Raw genomic sequence first — 20,177 nt, 5'->3', positions numbered from 1 at the left:
AATTCAGGTATGTTAGGCTCTTTAATATTAAAATGTTTCTTGTTGATATTTCTTGCTATGTTGTAATTATTAAATCCTTACCCCATCAGGCCTAGAAGCATGTGCTGCAGCAGAAGAAAAACAGTCAGTTACAGATGAATCATGCAGCCCCACCCTTGAGGGAGAACAGAAGCAACTAAAGGACAGAGAATTAATCCAGTTAATTTGTGCAACTTGTCATAAAGGTTTTGACTCTGAGGACCAATTTGCAATCCACGTTTGTTGGGTCATCCCAAGTAGCTTTAGGTGCTGTGTTTGACCGGAAAGTGAAGTTGTAGGTTATGACATTTTTACTTCATTGAAGGGTTTTACTTGGTAACATTAGCAAATGTTCATAGCATAAAGTTTTTTTCTGTCAATTTGTTGGTGAATGGTTTATCAAGAAATTCATACATTTTAATAAAAGTGTAATGTTATGAAATTACCATGACCATGAAAATTAATATTTGTAAATTATATCCTGTTAAACAACTTGTTTTGTCTGTATAATCAGTTCTGTAAGGTTTTAATCTGTGATTTTAATGATATCCTGCAATTTCTCAAGTTACTCGTGTTTTCAGTTATGTTTGTGGAAAAACCAGATTTTACCATGAAATAATTTTCCATTAGCTAATGAAATAAATATATATAAGTGTGTGTGTGTTTTTCTTCATTCATTTCTTGTTATTGTATCTTGTACTACGTTCTGTTGGTCATGTAGAATTATAAGCCTAGTAATAATATTAACTTACTGTTATTGGAGGTTTGGATATCTGTCAATAAAGTGAGAATAACGTTTCTTCAGTGTAAAATATTGAGATTTGTACTGAAACATGCTAATTTACACTACCATGCATTTTAGAAAGTATAGTATTTTTAAGGCAAGTTTGTAGTTTTTGTACATATTTAAACCTGTTATAACTTCAGTGATCAAGTTTCCACGTATCATTAATTAACTGTAATTTTATGTCTTAGAGAAGAAAATGATAAGTATTGTTAGTGTTGTCATGAGAAGACACTGATTGTAATGAGGTGTTTTGAACAACTTTTATTTGTGACACACACACACACACACACACACACACACACACACACACACACACAGTTGTTTTAAAGTTGATAGTTATCCCTCTTCCTTTTGCACCAATATGCTTCATGTCACTGATAAATAACTGGTTTTAATGGCCACTGAATGGTGTTATTTATCATGGGTCAAAGAAATAATATAGGAATTGAATTTGAAGAGAATTTCAAGCTTTCTCAATAATATTGTATTCAGGCTTTGTTGTTTTCATAATACTTGATATAAAGTATTTTCCAGTCAATGTCGAACAATTGTAACAAGTCATTGTTGGGCTGTGGAAAATATTTTAATGTTTTCTTATATATATCATGAATATTTTAAAAATCTAAAATAAACTGCTCTTTGACAACATGGTGACTTAGATCAAAAATAGAGCTCAATGTCCTGTTTTAATAACCCATCAAATGACAGGGAAATTATCTGTTTGTAGCTTATTACAGTTGCAAAATAAACTGATAAAGGCTAGAATGAACAAACAAGGTTTCAGTTTTGTTTTTTGTTATAAGGGCATATATTAAGTTACTGTGGAAATGTTTGGTAACTTACCAGAAACCTCTTCCTCCTGAGGAGAAAATTCTTTATTACTGATAATATTTTCACTGAAAAATGTCACTGTTGAGACGTTTAGAATATTATGCATCAATCTGTGTATCTTCTGAAATGCTTGTACCTTTGTTGAAATAAAATACAGAATTCAGTTTCCATTTCACCACCTTGGTCAGTTTTTACTGTTAAATTCAACACATTTGGTTAACTTAATGAAGTATTTAAACCATTTCTAGCTTTGAATATTTCAGAAGTTGTTTTCCTTAACACAGTTTTTAAAACTAGAAACATTCCAGCATATATTACCTTCACACATCTGCTTGAGTATATTTAAAAAAAAAACAATTTATAAAAACTGTTTTTGACAGAGAGCATAAAGCAATATACTTTAAAACTTAGTAAACTGTGGTTTGTGATGTATTTTATTATCATTTTCAGTTTTATTTTATTGTAAATAACCTTAAAAACAGACATCTGAATGAAGTACTGTGTCTGATAACACAGAATTAATGTATACTGCATATTGCTTCTAACATGGACGTAAAAGGGAATATTGATATTTAAATAATCATGAAGTACTTAAATAGGTCTAGGCTGTTTCAGCTGAAAAGTGATTGGGTTTCATAAAAATGCACAGTTGTGGAAATTTTTTTTAGTGTGTTTTAAAAAAATAAGTAGAAATACTAAGGTAATTCATATTTCTTTACCAGCAGGACTGAAATAAGGGTATTATAGTTACTTTATAAGCAGGATTGAGCTAAGAGCATTCCTGTTTCTTTCCTAGCTAGACTGAGTCATGGGAATTCCTACTGTTTACTAGCAAGAACTGACTAAGGGCATTTGTTTCTTTGCCAGGAGGGCTGAGCAAAAGGATTTCATGTTTTTTCACCAGCAGGGCTGAGGGAAAGGAATTTGTTTCTTTACTTGCAAGGACTGAGGAAAGGGAATTCCTCTTTCTTTACTAGCAGGACTGAGCAAAGGGAATTCTTGTTTCTCTGCTAGCAGAGCTAAGCTAAGAGAATTTGTTTCTTTACCAACAAGACTGAGGGAAGGGAATTCCAGTTTCTTTTTTTGCTGTATAACTGCTAGGAATACCAAAGGGTGTAAGTTTACTTGATTGAATAGTTTGAATGGATCCAGGATATCTCTGGTTAGTGACTTCTGTGATGTTGTGTATTTGAAGATTGAACTTATGATATTGAAATACACTTAAATTTATTGTAAAACATCTAGACAGAAATCTTGCTTTGTTTAGCTTTTTTTAATATTTGAACTTTATAACATAAAGATATGCCCATAAATATAAGCTTAACATACATGATGCCTTGTAATTAAACCTGTACCTCCCAGTTGTGCCATCTTCAGAGGGTGGTTTGGTGGAAGCTGTCAAATCTGTGGAGAAAAAAAAATGTGATGTTGGATAGTTAATGAAACAAACAAAACTTCCTGAATGATGTCTTTAGTACTGAGAACAGTGAAGACAAATTGGTAATATTGTTTGTTGGAAGGTTATTTTCTAAACCATAATTATATTAGCTAATTTCTTTCAAATTAGACAAACATTTCCAGTGAATATGAAAGGATAATAGCTCAGTGTTTTAGATATCTTTTAAAATTGTAGATGTTTTACTTGCACATTTTGGTCACCTGTAATATAAAATATGAACATCACTTATCTGTTTAATATATTTGAAACATTACTACATATATTTTTTGAGAAATGATTCAGCTTTAAGTCGGTGCTTAAGTTTTTTATTCACAAAACTTGTGAACCAAAAGTTAGTTGTCAGTTTATAGAGTTTCTAATTTAACTTTTGTTAGTTTGTTACTTCCTAAACTTTTATAAGGACATTACATCATCTGTGAGGGACCAGTCAAGATTATAAAATGTAAAATAAGTTGTGTAAATTGTCACATGGATATAAAACAATGTATGGTAGACCAGTTAAGTGCTGTTTGATGGCTTAACTTTTTGGACCTCAAGATCTGGTTGTCAAAGTTTATCAGATACTTGCTGCATCTCTTGAATATTAAAGAAAAGGAATTGTGCTATTAGTTTATATCTACCAAATTACATCTTTCCTACACTTAACTTGCTACAAGTGCTTTCGGAATTTCAAGAGTTCTAAATCAGTTGTCCAACATCAGTGAAGATAATATACAAACAATTGCTAGACTCTTAAGAATTAAGGAAACGATGTGGATAAGTGGTGTTTTTACTGTGTAAGACTACTGGAAATCACTAAAAATAACACTGAATGCTGATAATTTATTGTGGACCATGCACAATTCAGAGTTTTTTATGGTTAGAAACTGCAAAACAGTGTGTAAATCTTTGGATTTAAAACGTATCAAATATTGAACATTGGTCATGACTTTTAAACTAAACATTCCAAGTGTTGTACATTAATCGGGGCTTTGAAAATAAACTGTACCAGATGTTTGATATCAGCCAAAACTTTGAAATGAAAACAGTAGTGATTGTAGGAAACTGTAACTTTCAACTGATAACACAGCAGTGATTGTCCAACACTGAAACTTTCAATTGATAATGCAGCGGTGATTGTCCAGTAATGAAACTTTCAATTGATAATGCAGCAGTGATTATTCAATAATGAAACTTTCAATTGACAACACACCAGTGATTATCTAATACTGGAACTTTGAACTGGTTCGAATTGGGGATTTATCTTGCATACAACAAACTCTACATGAGTGTTTTCTATGTCCACATGTTCTGTAGCATTGAGGGCTGGACTATCTTTAAAATTGCACAGGCTGTTCCCAAGTCCATCCATTCTAGGCAGTATTCTGTATGAACTTTTGAGATCAAATTTCGGCCTCCTTTGATATCCTCTTGAACATCAGGGGCACAATTTCTCTTGCTTTACTCACAATAACTTGTGCAGTTGGCTAAATTCTCCTTCATAGGATCCCTATAAATGCCAGAGGGAGGTGCCACCAATATAATCAACTCCAGCTAGAAACTACTCATGGGAACTCCAACACCCAGATTGATAGTCAGTTTTTGGTCTAGAGCCCTAGGCATCACAAGCTGCTGTCAATCTCACAGGGAACCCTGAAAAGTACCTCACTCCATGTTGCTGTTTTAATCTGTGAATGCACATTGACTCATCTGCTGAAGAAATTACTCTGACTGGTGCATATCATCCACTGGCAACATGACCAACCTCTTTTTATTGGTTGCCAGTGATCTGAAATAGAGCTATAGCAATAATGTTATGATTAGTTGTATAGAGACCCCTGCACGTATTCTTGAATTCATCATTCAACCTTTCTCACTGATGAGCCTCAGTCATCTGTTCTTCCCTTCCTCTGAGATTGATCCTCAAAGCTACCATGGTTTGTTTACTTTAGGTGTAAGGAAATCCTTGTAAGTCTGTAATTGCAGGCTGATTGGTGTCGGGTATTTTTTTTATCATAAACAAAATTCCTGCTCATGAATAGACTTCTTGAACTAGGGCATCTCTTTTACAGCCGTCTTTCTCTATCAAATTATACCTTCCTGTAGTGATTACTTCTATAGTCAGAATAAGCCATTTAAAGTCATAAAAGTGTTCTTTAAACTCAAAATGTTAAACAGCTACTAGTATGAACATTATGAAGACAAACTTCACGATAAATTCTATTGTCATGACATCATAATTTCTCCTTTCCTTTCACTTGTGATATTTTCAAGTTAAATGATTTCCCTACAAGTATCAGTTAGTTAGATTCAAAGGTGAGATTTTCAAAAATGAAGTTGAGATACTCAGGTGGGTGAAATATACCTGTTTTTGAAAAAGAAAATCTAAATCTAAGTGTGAGTATAAAAAAAAATGACAAAGCAACTCAAATAAGACCCAGTACTTAGTATTGTGTAACTGAGTATCACCAAAGTTTCACCTTTGGTTAGTCTTTACTTAATAGCCATTTCTATCAGAATATAAGAGAAGTAGGCTTGGTTTGATAACTGAGCTTTCTTCGTTCGTGAAATAATGAAATTGAACTTTGACTAAATGAACACAATATTTATCAGAAAAAGAAAAAAAAACACAGCATATAGACTTGTGCGGGCAAAAACAGTAATTTCCGTTGGATTATGATTATATCCACAAACTTCTGGAAGGATAAGACTTCTTTGAATTAAATTTACGTATATTAAAGTGTATGTATATATATATTTACTCATAAAACTCCAGCTATAATTAAACTAAAAAACGCATTTTATTTTCTACAGGTAGACTCAGTTTCTTTGTCCATTTAATAGCATCACCCCATTATCCCCCCTTTTTTTCACAGCAGTGATCGGCTATAATACACAACCATGATCAGTTGAGCCAACAAAAGATGTTAGTCATTAATCCTTTTGGCATGGATGCTATATGTCACTGCAATATCTCTTTAAGCAGAATAGATTTACTTATTATAAACAACCTCAATGACTTTCTGAACCACCTGTTATTCTCTTTATGTACATTTGTTTGAACTAACTAAATGAATACTAAAACTTCACTGATGAGGTCTGTATTAATTGCATAATTGATTTGAAAGGATTAGTAAATCTTTATCGGGTTTTTCAGATCGTCTAGTCTAGTGTAGTTCCCAACTTTTCCTAACAACTAGTGTGATCGAACATTTCATTTACCACTTCACTAATACTAACTTATTAAAGCACCTTTATGTTACATTGTAAAACAACATATTTCATCACATTTACTTTAACAATTTTTTTTCAACTTTTTTGGACCTGCTGAGATCTCTCTGTGTATTGACATTGGTTCATGGACCAGTCAGTAAGATTTTCAAAGACTAACTTTATTATGTGGTACTATCAAATAAAACTGATTTCCTTCAAGTATCAGGAAGGCAAACCTGAAATGACAGCAGATGTAGTACATGTTTGTTTGTTTGTTTTGTTTTGGAATTTCGCACAAAGCTACTCGAGGGCTATCTGTGCTAGCCGTCCTTAATTTAGCAGTGTAAGACTAGAGGGAAGGCAGCTAGTCATCACCACCCACCGTCAATTCTTGGGCTACTCTTTACCAACGAATAGTGGGATTGACCGTCACATTATAACGCCCTCACGGCTGAAAGGGCAAGCATGTTTGGCGCGACCGGGATGCGAACCCGCCACCCTCAGATTACGAGTCGCACGTCTTAACACGCTTGCCCACGCCGGACCCATTGTAGCAAATAAATTGGCTGTTTTTTCTTAAGTGTAAAATACCGAGTGGGAACGAATCATACTATAATGGAACTCTTGCTCATATGATATAGAAAATCTTTTTATTACGTGATTTGCAACCCACAACTTTGCGAAAAATTTATCCTGTGTGCATGTAGATTTGTAATAGAAGTCACTATTTTCCCGTTTCGCCTCAGTTTGCCGCCACGGAGAACGTTTATTATTTCCATTTTCAGGATGCAGATGTGACGTCACACGTGGAAGTAATGCACTGGCGCCATGGGTAATTAAAAATAATCTTTTTACTTAACGAAATAGTGGAACTGATCTTCCAAAACAATAACTTTTAGATTAAGAAAGTAAATGTTCAAACATAATTCCGATTATGGTGCTTGTCTCGTAATTTGCAGATCACTGGATCGAAACCTATCGTCAAACATGTTTGTTTTTTCTACTGTGAAGGCACTATGTAATGTGACGGCCAATCCATTTTTCCAAATGATTAGAAAGTTATTTATTGGTAAAAGATGATTTCGGAATCAATAAGCTTGTGTTTAATATTATTTTAATTAATAAAAATATAACAGTAACCTCATCTACTGTTTAGTGTTTAAATTAGAGTTAATGTGACTGTTGTGAGAGTATTATGAGTATCAGTGTAACTAGGGTTGAATATATTATGTCAGTATAACTGGTGTGAGAATGACTGTTGAGAAACTATTATAGGCGTCAGTGTGACTAACTGTTACATTCGTCAACGTGACTGGTTTTACTAGTTTTGTGGGTTTCAATGGCTTGTACGAGACCGTTATGAATATCAACATTACTGAAACTGTTATAGATGTCACTGTGACTGGCTTGAGTATATATATAGGTGTCAGAGTAACGTGTACGAGACCGTTATAGAGGTTATGCACGTGACGTCATGCACTTGGCCTGCTTTGTTTATTCCGCCATATTGGGACCTAATAACAAATTAGTGAAGTAACGATGACCCTATTTTCAGTTAAATACTTAAAACTGAATCGTATAATAATACCAGTTGGTTGTGATACTGTTGGTTGAACAAAGTACAGGGTTGACCTTTGGTCATCTTTGTTGATGTCTCCATGCAAAATAACGTGTCTCCTGCACGTGAGTAACATCATATTCCTCTTATACACGTGCAATGAACAGTCATGTCCTGGCCCTCTCGTTAAACTACAACCCATACATGGGGCTGTCAGACAGTCGTTGAGACTGACGTAGTTACAAACATATTCTTAACGTATTTAAAGTATTTTTTTTCGGAGAATGAAATTATCATGGGCTATCTTATACCAACGGGAATCGAGCCCCTGATTTTAGAGATGTATCAGGTCATCCCACAAGTAATGTCCGAAAATTTAATACAAAAAGTGAATCATCATTTTCATCTTTGTAGAAGGCTTTAATGACTAAAATATGTAGTAGGACGTGTATAAAAATGTTCAAACAAGTAAAAGAAACGAACCCAACTCCACTTTTTCTGATCATTGATCAAATAAACCTTTATGAAGATAGACGTGTCTGAGGACCACATTAGGCATATAATGCTTTACGAGTTTTAAAAAAGCAACAATGCAGCAGAAACTACACGAAACATTCAAAGTATTTATGATGCGGAGTCTCTCAATGAAAATGTTGATGGTGGTTTCAGAAATTCAGATCAGGTGACTACAGCTTAAGTGATGCACCGCGTTCAGGTCGTCCTGTTGAGTTTAATGATGACTTGCTGCTGGCTGCACTTGATGAAGATTGTGCCGTAACAGTTGAAGAACTAGCGCAGAAGCTTAATTCAACCCATTCAACAGATCACCGCTATCGGCAACAACTTGGAAAGGTGTCAAAATTTGAAAAATGGGCCCCTCTTGATTTGACAGAAGCCAACCATAGACCAAGAGCGGACATTTGCACTTCTATACACTCTCTTGAACGTAACTTACTTTTTTTGAACAGGTTAGTGACTGAAGGTAAAAAATACATATTTTGTAAAAATGTCAAGCACCGCAGATAATGGCCCAGTGCAGGTAAACTGGCTAAAGCACAGTCTAAAATGAACTTCCACCCAAGAAAAATCTTGTTAAGCGTCGGGTGTTAGTTTGTTGGTGTGATCCACTTTGAGTTGCTGCCACTCAATGTAACGATTACATCAGACTTCTATTGTCAACAGTTAGAGCGCTTAAATGTTGCACTGAAAGAAACGAGGCATGCTCTGATCACATCTGCAAAGATTGAAGTGTTGACTGGGAAAAACTTCCACATCCTCTTTATTCTCCAGACCTTGCCCCATCTTATTATCATCTATTCCAAAGTTTGCAGAACTATCTTGATGGAAAAGAGCTTGGAACACATGAAGATGTCAAAACTACCTTCTCTTAATTCTTTTCCTCCAAACCCAAGAATTTTATAGAAGTGGCATTCAGAAGCTTGCGAATCGTTGGTAGGAAGTAATTAATAATAATGGAACAGACATTATTGATTAAATAACATTAAAAACGTTTGAAGTCCTTTCTCTTTTTCTGAACCTAAAATTGGACAAAATGTACAACTGTCTCACCAGAGGAAATCATGAAAATTAATAATAGAACCCCGAAGCTTCAAGAACAGGAAACATTTTTTGATACAGACACGGTCAAGTCCATTTAAAACAAAACTCCACCCCAGCCCAAAGGTATGATTATGTTTATAAGCTAGCACATGAAATATAGCATTAATATATAACTCTTGTTAATACGTCAACTACTGGTACTTATAACGGTGTTGGTCCTAATGTTTTTACTATTTTATTATCAAACAGGATCAGTAATTCATTAATAGGAAAATATAACTTTCAGTATAACTTATAAGTGTTGAGTAATTTTAACAAATTAATTACACATATATCAGCAACACATTATCTCAGAAACTTGAAGGATAATTAGTAGCCTGTAGGTGGTGCTTGTTTTATAAGAAATGTGAATATTTGAATAGAATCATACATTAAAAACTACTAGTATATGGTCTATAAGATACAAATGTAGATGTAACGTCATGTTAGAATCCAAGCGTTGTGTAGATAAATACTTAGATCCAGATTCCAGGTCTAACGTCCAGGCATAGCCAGGTGGTTAGTGTACTTGACTTGTAATCTGAGGATCATGGTTTCGAATCTCCGTCACACCAAACATGCTCGCTCTTTCAGCAGTGGGGACATTGTAATGAGCGGTTAATCACAGTATTCATTGGTAAAAAGAGTATCCCAAGATTTGGCGGTGGGTGGTGATGATTATCTGTCTTCCCTCTAGTCTTAAACTAATAAATTAGGGAGAGCTAGCGTGGATAACCCTGGTGTAGTTTTGGCGAAATTTAAAAAAGGCAAAACAACAAATGAAGAAACAATCTTCACCTAATATAAATAAATTTGATAAATGTTATCAAAAAACCTAACAAACAAGTTGATTCTCTTTAAGTTTTAGGATGGCATCAATCGTCTTGCACATATAAAACACTGCTAAGCAAGTTTGTTTGTTTTTTAATTTCGGCAAACCTACACAAGGTATATTTGCGCTAGCCGTCTCTAATTTAGCAGTGTAAGACTAGATGAGAGACAGCTATTTATCACTACCACCACTAACTGTCACTTTACAACACCCCAATGACAGAAAGGGCAAATATGTTTGGTAGGGTGGGGATTCGAACCTGGTCCCCTCAAATTGGGAGTCAAGTGCCCTACTCATCTGGTCATGCAGGACTAATATAGTGTTAATAAAGGTATACCAGTGATACAGTGTTAGTGAAAGTAATATATATCATATAAACCAATATGTGATAATTAACAACTGGAAGTCAATGTAATAGTTCATATAGAAACAACTTTAATAATGGTTCTGATGTTGATGTATGTTGCTTTGTTTCTTAATTCAACTAAGTTTAAAGACTATCTCCATCTTGAAAAGTCCTTCATCTGAACACATCTTCATAATCCATGTAAATGATTAGTTTTCATGTTTTCACATACTGCACAAATGTGACAAAGTCTTAATGACATCAAACTAAATACTAAATAATGTTGAAATGTAGCTTTGATAAAGGTAATATGAAGATTTAAAAACCTGTTTGTCAGAATATTTTAAATAAGCCTATCTAATGAAAGTAGAACTACACAGAGAGACGATCAAATGTGAATTATTCATTACTTTTTACATTTATTACATGGTTGTATTTAAATTAACAAATCTAAAGACATTCTTCATATTGCTAATGAACCATTGTAATGACAAACTGTCTGCTAAGTGTTTAAAGAATTCAGTCTTTAGTTGTCGTATTTTATAACTTTTTTATACAGCATACCTACAGTTTTGATAAAATTTTATTGCAAAACATATGCATGATTTCAGTTATGCATATTAATAAATAATCTGAACATGTGAATAAAATGTCTTTGAATCTCCTCTGAATAAAATGTTTAAACAATATCTTTACCATAATTGATGTTTTGGGCTACATGGAATCAGATATTACTGTTACATCATTGAAATGTGTTATTATAACTGTAATCTGCCTTTACAGGTAAAACAAAAGATTGTTGTAGGTTGATTGTGAATTTGTAAAACTTAATATTTTCATACACGGTAAATATATTTCCGATAGATACCTCTTCTCATATGATGTTGTTTTTTTTCAGTTTGTTCCAGCCACTAGTCCTGAAAGTCCCACCTACCCTTACTTCTTCTGTCACAGCTGCTTCAAAGAAAAAGAAGTACCAGAAGTGGAAAGGAAGGGTGGCAAGTGCGAGTTGAGGTATCAGTGTAAGAAATTATTACGATATCTTGCCTAAACTCACAGCACTGTTTATTTAGATGAGCACCCTTCGGAAAGTGTCCAAATTCATCTCTGTGGAGTGTGACATCTCTAGTTAGAGGAACACAAACGTGAGAGAACACAATACTCATAAACCAGGTACAGTCTTTGTCCATTTTGACAGTATAGCTCACTAAACTGGGTATTAAAAAGAGAATGGCATCCTTAATTGTAGATATGTTGGTTGGTCCACCTTTCCAATGATAATGTGATATCCTAGCGAACCCAGTACATCTAGACAAGTCTATCTCTTTTCCATACCAGACCTCCTGGAAAATAACCTTTTGAAGAAGACATGACGGGGTTTCTTAACCAACTAATATTACTTGGTTGGTCCAATACCTTTCTAAAACCAGTTCCATCACAAAATAACCAGCAGGAGATTTTACCCACCAGTTTTAACGTTATCTGGTATATTACAAAGGAAAAATTATATGTGGAAATGAAAAGGAAATAAGTTATATGTGCAGTTACTCCAAAAGCCACGTTTGAACCCAGAGAGTGGCAATAGCGGGATGATAATTTGATACTGAATCTGATTAATGAGTGATATTTAAAGAGTAAGTACCAAGGGGGTATTTTCTGAAGAAGGATAAAGACTGGAAATTAAGTGTTAGCTAGCTGACCATAAAGGTGTTATCAGAAGGACATGTTGGTGTGTACTGAGTAACGGATAAAACATTGGGAAGGAAACATGTAGATATATAGGTGACTTGGTCCAATCTTGATAGAATTAATTTACTATCTAAGAAGAACGATGTGGTACTGGGGATGAAAAACGTGTGACTGTTCTTGCTGAGATGGGTGGCAAATGTGTTCAGATGCTGAGTATTTCACTGATTGGATAACTATCAGAACACTTGGATATTGAAAGAACACACTGTACAAAGTATCTTATAGGCATTAAGGAATACATATAAGGTTCCACTGAAAAAAACAATTCAAACGGGTTAAGAAATGTGTTAAAAAGTACTCCCAGGTGAAAAAGATATGAAAAGTAATAAGAAATTTAAGATCTGTGTTCAACTAGAGTGAATTTTGAAACTACAGTTACTTAATAACTGTACAAAATAAAAAGTAATAAACAGCATGAAAAACGTTAAATTAAAAGCAGGAAGGAAAATTTTAACACATTATAAAACTATTGTGTCAAATGTAGAGATTTATATAGGAACCCCTATTCTATTATCTCCTACTGGTTAGTTCACAAGTCATCCCGGTTTTGGAAAGTTAACATTCTCCTACATGAAAATGTTTCCATTAAATACTTAACATTTCACACAAAGATTATATATTCTGTGAATATCTTTCTTGAGTATCTGCATGACACTAGTTTGTAGGAAACTCCAACCTAAACTCACGTGATTCCTATTAGTGGGTAATGATATTATAGTGGAGTAAAAGCTCTCTATCAATAGAACAGCGACATCAACTAACTGTTTACTAGCTCCCTCTATGCTGTTCCACTCATAAAATTTCATTATCGACAAAGAAATACATGAGAATCTGTACAGCAAATCCATTGGACAGATGCTCAATAATGATGGTCGAGTGTTAAAAACAGAGTTAAATATCTGATACCTGCTCTATGATTGATATATGAGATTACCACGGAATTGTCAGAATGGATCATAATCAAACAGTCCACAAGAAATACAAGCATGTCCAATGAACAGAACAGAGACCGGGCACATTAGTGTGGAGGAAATGCTTATGTTGGTACGTATGTCTGAAATGAGATTGTTGTTCAATGATGTATCCCAACCAGTAAAAATAAACATTTTTGAAGTGGTGTAGGTTCGAAGTAGGGGAACCACAATAACGGTAATGGATTGATCTAGCCACCAAATAAGTTTCTCGAGCACAGTAGGAGACAAGGAAAATGGTTGGGTCAAGAGGATAAAGTATTGGGTAAGAATGGGTAAGGATTTGAACATTTTGTCAATTCACCCAAGATAGGTTGCCACGAACAGAAGAATGAAGATATGACTGGAGGACTCTTTCCATGAGTATGAAAAGAAAAGGTCATCTTGCATGTAATAAAACTATAGACCAAGTCAATGGAGATGCAGAGCAAAGGCTCTGACCACATGACTGAAATCATAGGAGTCATTGTAGTGTTTAAAACATGAAAATATAACACTAATTGATGAAGAAAAGAAAGCATCTAGAGGACTCTGCAATGGGAATATGGGAAAAAAGCATTTGAGATTTTGACCTGATTTTGGAGTTACTGGCCAGGGAAGAGAACTTTTCCAACTAAAAATAACTAAACGACCTCCCTGTTCTTTTTAGGGGTCACAAAACCTTCTAGAAGTGCTGATAATTTTCTTCACATCTAAAGAAGATAGAACAGATTCTAAAGAGGATGAAACTGAATTGGTTGAGAACTGAGAGAAAAGTAGAATAGAAGTGAAGGGAAATCCATATGTAAGAATAACGGTAATCAATCCGTTCGTTCACATATGGGACTAGAGGTGTGAAAACCAAGACAAACACGTATTTACAGGATGTGATGCATTCGGGTTGTCACAAAAGAGACTGACAAACAAACGTCTGACAAAAACTTGGATGTGAAGAAGTTTGGAATTAAGAAGTTTTTATTTGTTTTTTTTTAATTTTGCTCAAGGCTACACAAGAAAAATATTGGGAACAGATCTAAGTACCGTGGAGAAACGGTGGGTTTGAGAAAGCTAAAAGTTGATTGTGGTAAGATAAGATTGTTGACATATAGCTTCTTCCCTAAATTCAACAGTATCTAGAACGCCCCAAAATATCATTGTACAGAAATGTGGCGAGTCAAAAGATCTCAGCAACAAAATAAAAGTCCCAGTTACAATTTAGTCAAATGAGTAGAAATAATAATGAATGTATAGAATAAGTCACAGTAGAAAATAGTATGGAACAAGAATCATTACAAAAATAATCAACATCTATATGAAGTACTTTTGACATGAGATGAAGACATAAAATGTAAGGAAGTAATCAAAGAGGGATCAGTAATAGACAGGGTAATTGTTTGCTGGATAGTTGAACTGGACTAAGTTGGTCAGCTTCTCAAACATTAAAAATTTATGCTACAGTTTCTGAATCTAGACAGTGCAAGTGACAATAATTATAATTCACAATGAAGGAATGAGTAGGACTACGAGGACCAGAATGTTCTGGGAATGTGGTTGGTCTGAAACTAAATCAGTATGTTTGAAAATGTAAATAAAAGAGGAAAATAACAAATGCATCAGGATTACATTTATACAAAAGAGTTGGAATGGAACATACATGAGACATTTTGCCTGCATAATGAGAGGATGGTCGAATACTGTCCTCAATGGGAAGTTTACAAAGCCTAAGAAGTAGATGGACATAAACAAACAAGCTGGCCTACTGCTAAATTTCCTATTGAAATCGAAGGGATGAAAGAGAGTAAAATAGATGGTAGTGAAGTCGCAGACTACATAATGGTGTTCACTAATATATGAGAAGTGGCTGTCATGTCATCAACACGTAACTTTCCTTTTCTCGACATTGTTGTTGAGTTTTCACTAATTCAAGAAATTCTTCTCTCACAAAAGATAGAGAAATAGTAATATTAGCTTGTAAAAAATATAAGTTGAAAAACAAAGCAAATCTTTCAAATTAAAAACTAGTAAATTTCCAAAACAATTTTTTTAGTTTCACGAGCGCAAAACTACAGAGAGAGCGAGAAAACAGGAAGTTGGTGTCTTCTCAAATTATTGGAATACATATGCTGTATTACAAGAAATCTCATGAGTTAAGACAACAATTGCCTATAGACCAAATGTCTAAGGCAAACGAACAGAGAAGATAACTTGTCTGTGTTAAAAGGTTTGTCTTGTTTCAGAAGGAGATGTAGCAACCAAAGAATATACCAGTCGGCTGAGAAACTCCTTTCATACCATCTCCTGCAGGTTTCTTTGTTGGAGATCTGGTATAGAAAGGAGATGGAACAGTTTAGATGAACTGTGTTGGCTGGGATGCCCCCCACCCAATCATGGGAAAGAAAGTGGACCAGTTTAGGTGTATTGTGTTGGCAAGGATGTTCCCCACCCTATCATGGTAAAAATGTGGACCTATTTAAATGTATTTTGTTTGCTAAGATGCTCCCCACCCTATTATCGGAAAGAAGGTTGTCCAGTATAGATAAATTGTGTTGGCAAGGATGCTCCCCACCCTATCCTGGGAAAGAAGGTGGACTAATTTATATGTATTGTGTTTCCTAAGATGTCCCTCCCCCAACATGGGAAAGAAGGTGGACCGACCACCATATCTACAGTTAAGAATGTCATTTTTACACCCAACTTAGTGACCCGTACTTTCAAGATTGGAAAAGAGTGCACCTAGTTTGTGCGTTATCTCACTAGTGTGTTCCTCCAAGAAGAGAAGTCACACTCCAAACACATCCTGAGGACACTTTTAGAGAAGTGCTCGTCTAAGTTCCTCCACCAAGTCAATGTGAGATTCTCAATGTGATTCCTGTTATTATGTGTTTTTGGGTAAGATATCGTGTCAATGTTAATATTTCCTTACATTGAAAATATATTTCCGATAGATACTTTACTCTCCTCACACTACCTGTTTCTGGTGCTTCTTTTCTGTCAACTGTGAAGACTGTGTTCTACTTTAAATAGGAAGCCAGCTGCCAACTGTTACAGTAGAGTATGTTTTAGTGAAGCGTTGTGCTTGCTTATTTACATGCTACAACGCAGCTGAACCAAGTTGAAACATGGGTGAGAGTTTCAAGGCTTGTGCGAGCAAAAATATTTTTACATATTTAACAAGAATAGCTGTTATATGAGAACAAAAAATATTCTATCGAAAATAGTATGAAACCAGATGTTTTATATGAAATACAACAATCTGATATAACTTTCCATGTGTGTATAGTCTTAATTTTGTATCAAAACGGTGCCCAACAAGCAGTTTTGGGAATCTTATTACATTGTTTTTTCCAAAATAAAGTTTGTGTCAAATAATCAAATATTTCCAATATTCTGAATTCATCCAGTTAAACTGGCAGACGAACAGAAATCCGTTTTCAACACTGTCTCTTGTTATAGTTTCCACTAACACTTCAGCAGGTAAATTTCAAGTTATTTTATCTAATTACGTTGTAGTACATTCGATAGAATTCTGTAAATCAAAACAAACCATTAAATGTAAGTATGTAAATAAAACTCAACGTTTAACATGGCAAATGATAATGTATATAATATTTAAAATCAATCAGGAATAACAACTTTATATCAAGTACAAAATATCTTAATAAAAATGCCAATAAATAATTTATTAAAAATATATATTGAGAAATAAACATTTTTACAAGTATAACATTAAATAAAATTAAACGTTATTATGTGTGTGGTAGTTTTGTAGTAAAGACAAATATAGTTTTTACTAAACTTAACAAAATTCAATAAATATGAAATTGAATAACTAGTATATTTTGCTGTTATTTATCAAACTTTCTAAACCTGTATTCCTTACTTAGTTTCTATTATATAGAAACTTTCATTTCTCATAACGGGAAAAGTTTATAAGTTAATCAAACATATTAAGTTATTTATATTATTAATTATGTTTCTCTCAGACACAAACCTACTTACAACAACCACTACAAGAAGTAATAATTCAGTATTACAGTCATTACTAAGGATCACTCAACAATAACATACCGTTACGTCACATTTTGATATGTGAATGATAGTGTTATTAATTAATAACAAGTTAGTGTATAATATCTTGTTTGTTGTCAACATTATTCATACCTGTTCTACCGTTATTTAAATGGTTAATGTTAAACTTTGACTTCATCCGTAGCTTTTCACACTCAACACAAGAAGTGGCCGTCACAAACAGGAGATTGGTGAACGGACGAACAGACACTACGGTTCACGATATATATAAATCAAGTGGTACATAACGTTCTTTGTTCAATCTGGATTGAATTTCATTTTTCTTTGTAATTTAACACTGAATGAATGTCACAAAATTATAAATTACAAAGTATTTCTAAAGAAAACTGTTAATATACATTTAGAATTATGTTTCACTTAAAGTTTAATATTTAATATAAAGGTGTGTACAATATATCACCAGTCACAAGTCATAAAGGGTGACCATTTTTGGCGGAGTAAACGTTGGCTCAAGAACTTCGAACGAAACATCAACAGAACAGACAACTTATTGAAAAAAGTTCAATGTGTACACTACTTGCCTTATAATCGTTGTTAACAGCGTTGCTTACACCCATGTACTAAACAAGTGGAGCCAATGGAACGAAAATACATTTCTCGACGTAAACATATCTCAGGTCTGAGGCTGAAATGAATTACTAATAGCATTCATTCCTAGTTTCATCCTGGTGACAAAATTATTAACCTATATAATTATAACATAAAGAATCAGTGTAAATTAGTCCTAGCTAAAACTCTTATTTTAAATAAAATGACTACTTGATCAAAATATTAGTTATCCTTGATAACTCTACCACATTATCAATGTCCCTTAATTAATTATCACCCAAAGAGAGGAAACATTTCAAAGTTATTTGAGAGATCTTAGAAATAAAAATGTCTTAACACATTTTACTGATGATGAGACGACACCTGGTAAACCATCATAGTATATAAGTTGCTATTGTGTGTTTTGTATATATAATTATCCAAAATTCACTAAAATGACGAAATAAAAGCAGTTAATTTATAATACAACAACATAGTAAGGCTATGTATTAACAACTGCAGCATTATATAATGTTGAAGATATATATTTTTGGTAAATCCAATATAAAGAATTAATTACGCCATATTTTCTAATCTCACTATTACGTAAAGGACACGACGTGTATATCTGTGTCTATACGACCGAAATAATAAATACTCTGTGTCACTATCTATTAAATGACACCACAAACAAAAATCTACAAAAAAATCCAGCTTTGGTATTCTAAATTCAGATAATTATAAAAATCTACGATACTAACAACAAGCTTTTGTTTATCATAGAAAAGAATATTATCTTCGTGTACCAATAACCTGTCTCTCAATAGAACTATGCACCCCGCTAGTACAGTGATATGTCTCCGGATTTACAAAGCTAAAATCAGTGGTTCAATTCCCCTCGGTGGGCTCAGTAGATAGCCCATGTGGCTTTGCAATAAGAAAACACACACACTAAAACTAAGCCTGAAGGTTTGATTATATCTTTATTGATGTAATTTTAAATACAGTTTTAATAAATGGAGTTTACAAAACTTTTTTTATCAATAAACGGTACCACATTTAATAGATAAAAAATTATAGTTTGAACCAACAGAATCCGAACACTTTTCCCCTGTAATACTTGTAAAAAAAATCTTTTTTTCTTACAAAATGTACACTTTTAAAAAAATTTTCAGTATGACGCTGTCTAAAACAGGCGAGCGTTTGCTAACACTAATTGCTAAGCCTCTCACAGGTTTTAGAGTAACGTGAATTTTACTTACTAATTGTCTAACATTTGTCTCTCACTTGAAGAATTTAATTCGGATTTATAGAATTACCTTATGTGAATATACAATTAAAATATTTATTCAAAACTTTATATCTAGAAATTGTACTGGTCGAAGTACCCACGGAATGTAAGGTTAGAAACATTTTGATAAGTGAATCACAGTGTTATAAATTCCTGACACGTGGGTGAAGAATATCCTGTTTGTTGTCAACATTATTCATACCTGTTTAAATAGTTAACCTTGAACTTTCACTTAATCCATAGTTTTTCATACTCAACACGAGAAATGGCCGTCATAGACAGGAGACAGATGAACGGACGGACAGACACCACGGTTGATGATATATATAAAACAATTAGTACATAATGTTCTCTATTCAATTTTGATTGGATTTCATTCTTCTTTGTTACTTAACACTGAATGAATGCCACAAAATTATAAATTATAAAGTATTTCTGATGAAAATTGTTCGTACAAATTTAGAATTATTTCTTGTTTAAAATTTAACATTTAATATAAAGGTCTGCACTTAACATCTGAAAGTCGTGGTTGTTGTTCAGATCAAATTCTGTAATATCATGAAAGAATAAGATAAAATATTTGAAGTAAGTAAACCACTAAGAAAAATTTGATAAAAACGAGATACGAGTAATTAGTATGTGAAGAAATGATAATTAGTTAACAAATACAATCATAGGATTTGGAATTAGCAGTTAAAATTCAATAGATAGACTGCTTACTGGAGAAACTCGTCAGAGTTTGCATGTAAACAAAAATGAAAGTCTGAATTGGTTTTCATTCTTATTTGTGACAGACACTGAATGAATATTACAAACTTATAAAGTCTAAAGTATTTCTGAGTAAAACTGTTAATATACATTTAGAATTATGTTTTATTTAAAGTTTATAATATGATATGTGGATGAGCGTTTAACATCTGAAAGGAGCTCACAAGTCGTTGTAGGATA

General features: G+C 33.6%; 1 protein-coding gene and 1 long non-coding RNA gene across 2 annotated transcripts in view; one reads left to right on the top strand and one right to left on the bottom strand.

Moving 5' to 3' along the window:
- The window catches only part of LOC143252430 (uncharacterized), a 31,607-nt gene extending 29,796 nt beyond the window's left edge, over positions 1 to 1,811 (top strand). The window contains exon 10 of the mRNA XM_076504521.1: positions 90 to 1,811. Coding sequence (XP_076360636.1) covers positions 90 to 298 — 209 coding nt within the window. The 3' untranslated portion in view covers positions 299 to 1,811. The remainder of the gene's footprint in view (positions 1 to 89) is intronic.
- LOC143252431 (uncharacterized) lies at positions 1,633 to 18,063 on the bottom strand. The gene is made up of 3 exons (XR_013028991.1): positions 17,932 to 18,063; positions 2,966 to 3,040; positions 1,633 to 1,772 (listed from the first exon to the last, which is right to left on the bottom strand). It is a non-coding gene; the product is annotated as an uncharacterized LOC143252431 (long non-coding RNA).
- Between the last annotated feature and the right edge of the window lie 2,114 nt (positions 18,064 to 20,177).

The sequence above is a fragment of the Tachypleus tridentatus genome, chromosome 6 (assembly GCF_004210375.1).
Source record: "Tachypleus tridentatus isolate NWPU-2018 chromosome 6, ASM421037v1, whole genome shotgun sequence".
In the NCBI taxonomy this organism is placed as follows: domain Eukaryota; kingdom Metazoa; phylum Arthropoda; class Merostomata; order Xiphosura; family Limulidae; genus Tachypleus; species Tachypleus tridentatus.
This window is presented reverse-complemented; position numbering and strand designations above follow the sequence as displayed.